The sequence below is a fragment of the Otolemur garnettii genome, unplaced genomic scaffold (genome assembly GCF_000181295.1).
Source record: "Otolemur garnettii isolate 467f Iridium unplaced genomic scaffold, OtoGar3 scaffold00288, whole genome shotgun sequence".
Classification (NCBI taxonomy): Eukaryota; Metazoa; Chordata; class Mammalia; order Primates; family Galagidae; genus Otolemur; species Otolemur garnettii.
In genome coordinates, this window is record NW_003852683.1 from 752,301 (window position 1) to 754,649 (window position 2,349).

General features: G+C 42.3%; 1 protein-coding gene across 1 annotated transcript in view; it reads right to left on the minus strand.

Annotated features, from left to right (window-relative positions):
- The window catches only part of ZNF577 (zinc finger protein 577), a 21,745-nt gene that overhangs the window by 4,562 nt on the left and 14,834 nt on the right, over nucleotides 1-2,349 (minus strand). Inside the window, 1 exon segment of the mRNA XM_023508906.1 lies at nucleotides 1,058-1,118. Coding sequence (XP_023364674.1) covers nucleotides 1,058-1,118 — 61 coding nt within the window.

Here is a 2,349-nt window from a genome sequence, read left to right on the forward strand (position 1 = left end):
AAATAAAATAAAAAAATTGTAAAACAAAATGAAACCAAAAAAACCCCCCTGCATTCAAGAGAGATATGATGAATGCATGCAAGTGATAGTGTCAGTGAATTACCATGTAGTGTAAGAATAAGACACAGAGCCTTTTTTCTATATGGAAAAACAGGGCCTCACACTAACCAGTAAAACAACTCACATATAGTCCAATATATGACCATCATGGCACCAGTATGGTATAGATACCAAGTACATAGAAGTCAGGAAAAAAGAAGTTCCAAGTGTGTCCTGAAGTAGTCAAAAACTGTTTCATGTAGGTGGCACCTGTGACTCAGGGGGTGGGGCACCAGCCCCATATACTGACGGTGGAGGGTTCAAGCCTGGCCCAAGCCAAACTGCAACAAAAAATAGCTGGGCATTGTGGTGGGCACCTGTGGTCCCAGTTACTCATGAGGCTGAGGCAAGAGAATCGCCTAAGCCCAGGAGTTGGAGGTTGCTCTGAGCTGTGAGCCCACAGCACTCTACTGAGGGCAATAAAGACTCTGTCTCTAAAAAAATAATTTAAAAAAAAACTGCTTCATGGAAGTAAAATGAGAGCTCACAGTGAAAAAGGACAGTATGTGGATGTAAAAATGCAACATGATCAAATGCATGGACACCAGTCCTTATGTTATCTGACATTGGCTATAGCATTCAACAAAATATACCCCTCTTCTTCCTCAGAATAATTTTGACACTTGTTTCTAAAACATCTACCTCTCCTCTTACCATATCCCTGATACTACATATTTATTCTACTTGGTTGGGCTCTTCTTATCTCAATCTCTAAATATATGTGGATCTCGGTGTTTTTTTTTTGTTTTTTTTTTGAGACAAAGCCTTATTCTATCACTCAGGCTAGAGAGCTGTGGCATCATAGCTCACAGCAACTTTAAACTCCTGGGTTCAAGTGATCCTCTTGCCTCAGGCTCCTGAGTAGCTGGGACTACATATGCCTGTCATGACGTCCAGCTAATTTTTCTATTTTCAGTAAGGACAGAGTCTCACTCTTACTCAGGTTGGGACCGCTTACTTTTTTCAACCAACACCCACTCCTCATGTCTTCTCATCAAGTTCCACTGCTTTAATGGCCCCTATCCACAGAAAAATGCAGTTATAACATCAGAACAAACCTAACAGAAAAACAGTAATCAGTAAGTGTATGCAGCAGTGGGGCCAATGCAAGTCTAAATTACCATGTCTACCTTGAGATGGGAATTGATGGTGGAATTTTCCAAAGGCCTTCAAAATGGTAAGAATTAACAGGAGCAGCAGAGACTTCCAGAAATAATACAGAGTAAGCAGGGAAGACTCAAGACAACCAAACATCAGCATGGCCCACAAAATAGCAGACCCTATGCCAGGAGCAAAGATGACCCCAATTTCTGACACTGAAGCCAAAGGAAGAAAGCCTTTACAGGATTACTGTCCTGGATGTAGGCAAAATACAGAATTAGAGGGCAGGTGTAACAACAGAGAGGGAGATGCCAACTTGTGATTATCTGTCAGCAGACAGAGCTTGAATCTTTAGTGTATACAAACATATTCTATGATGGTGGATATCCAGGAGAGAGGATTCAGGCTTCAGATACAGGAAGTCATTCTGGTGGCTGGTACATACAGGGAATTAGAGTGCTGATTAGACATTAGCAGAATGTCACTGTGGGAGTCTTCATAGAAGACAGAGCTCAGGCTTTGAGAATGAATTAAACTTTTGACATGAGAATCAAGCTGATGATAGAAGATGAAAAGGCAGGAGAGCAGGGGGTGAATAAGATAAGAGGTACCCTCAGAGACCAGGTGTGTGGGGCTTTCACACGAACTAAGGTGGGGTGAATATCAGGAAAGAAAATCAAAAGGGGCAGGGATATGCCTCAGGAGAGGGCAGTGCTAAGTACAAAGCCATCTATGTGGGTAGTGAGGGGAATTACAAAGCAAATTAAGGTGGAGAACAGGAAGTGAGATAAGCGATGAGCAGGCTGGGAATACCAGAACTGGGTAAGATATCAAGGTTCTAGCTAGATGAGATGAACTGTAATAGATCCAGAAAACAGAAAAAAGAAGGACATTATCCTTTGATAGTAGGTAAAGAATAACAGTTCCACTAGGGATGAGCAAAGATGCAGAAAGGCTTTGATTAGTGTTCTGGGTCACTGATTAGGAAGTTCCCTAAAAAAACAGCATTTCAAAACCATCAACCAGCTCGGCACCTGAAGCTCAAGTGGCTAGGGTGCCAGCCACATATATCAGAGCTGGAGGGTTTGAATCCAGCCCAGGCCCGCCAAACAACAATGACAACTACAACCAAAAAATAGCCAGGCGTTG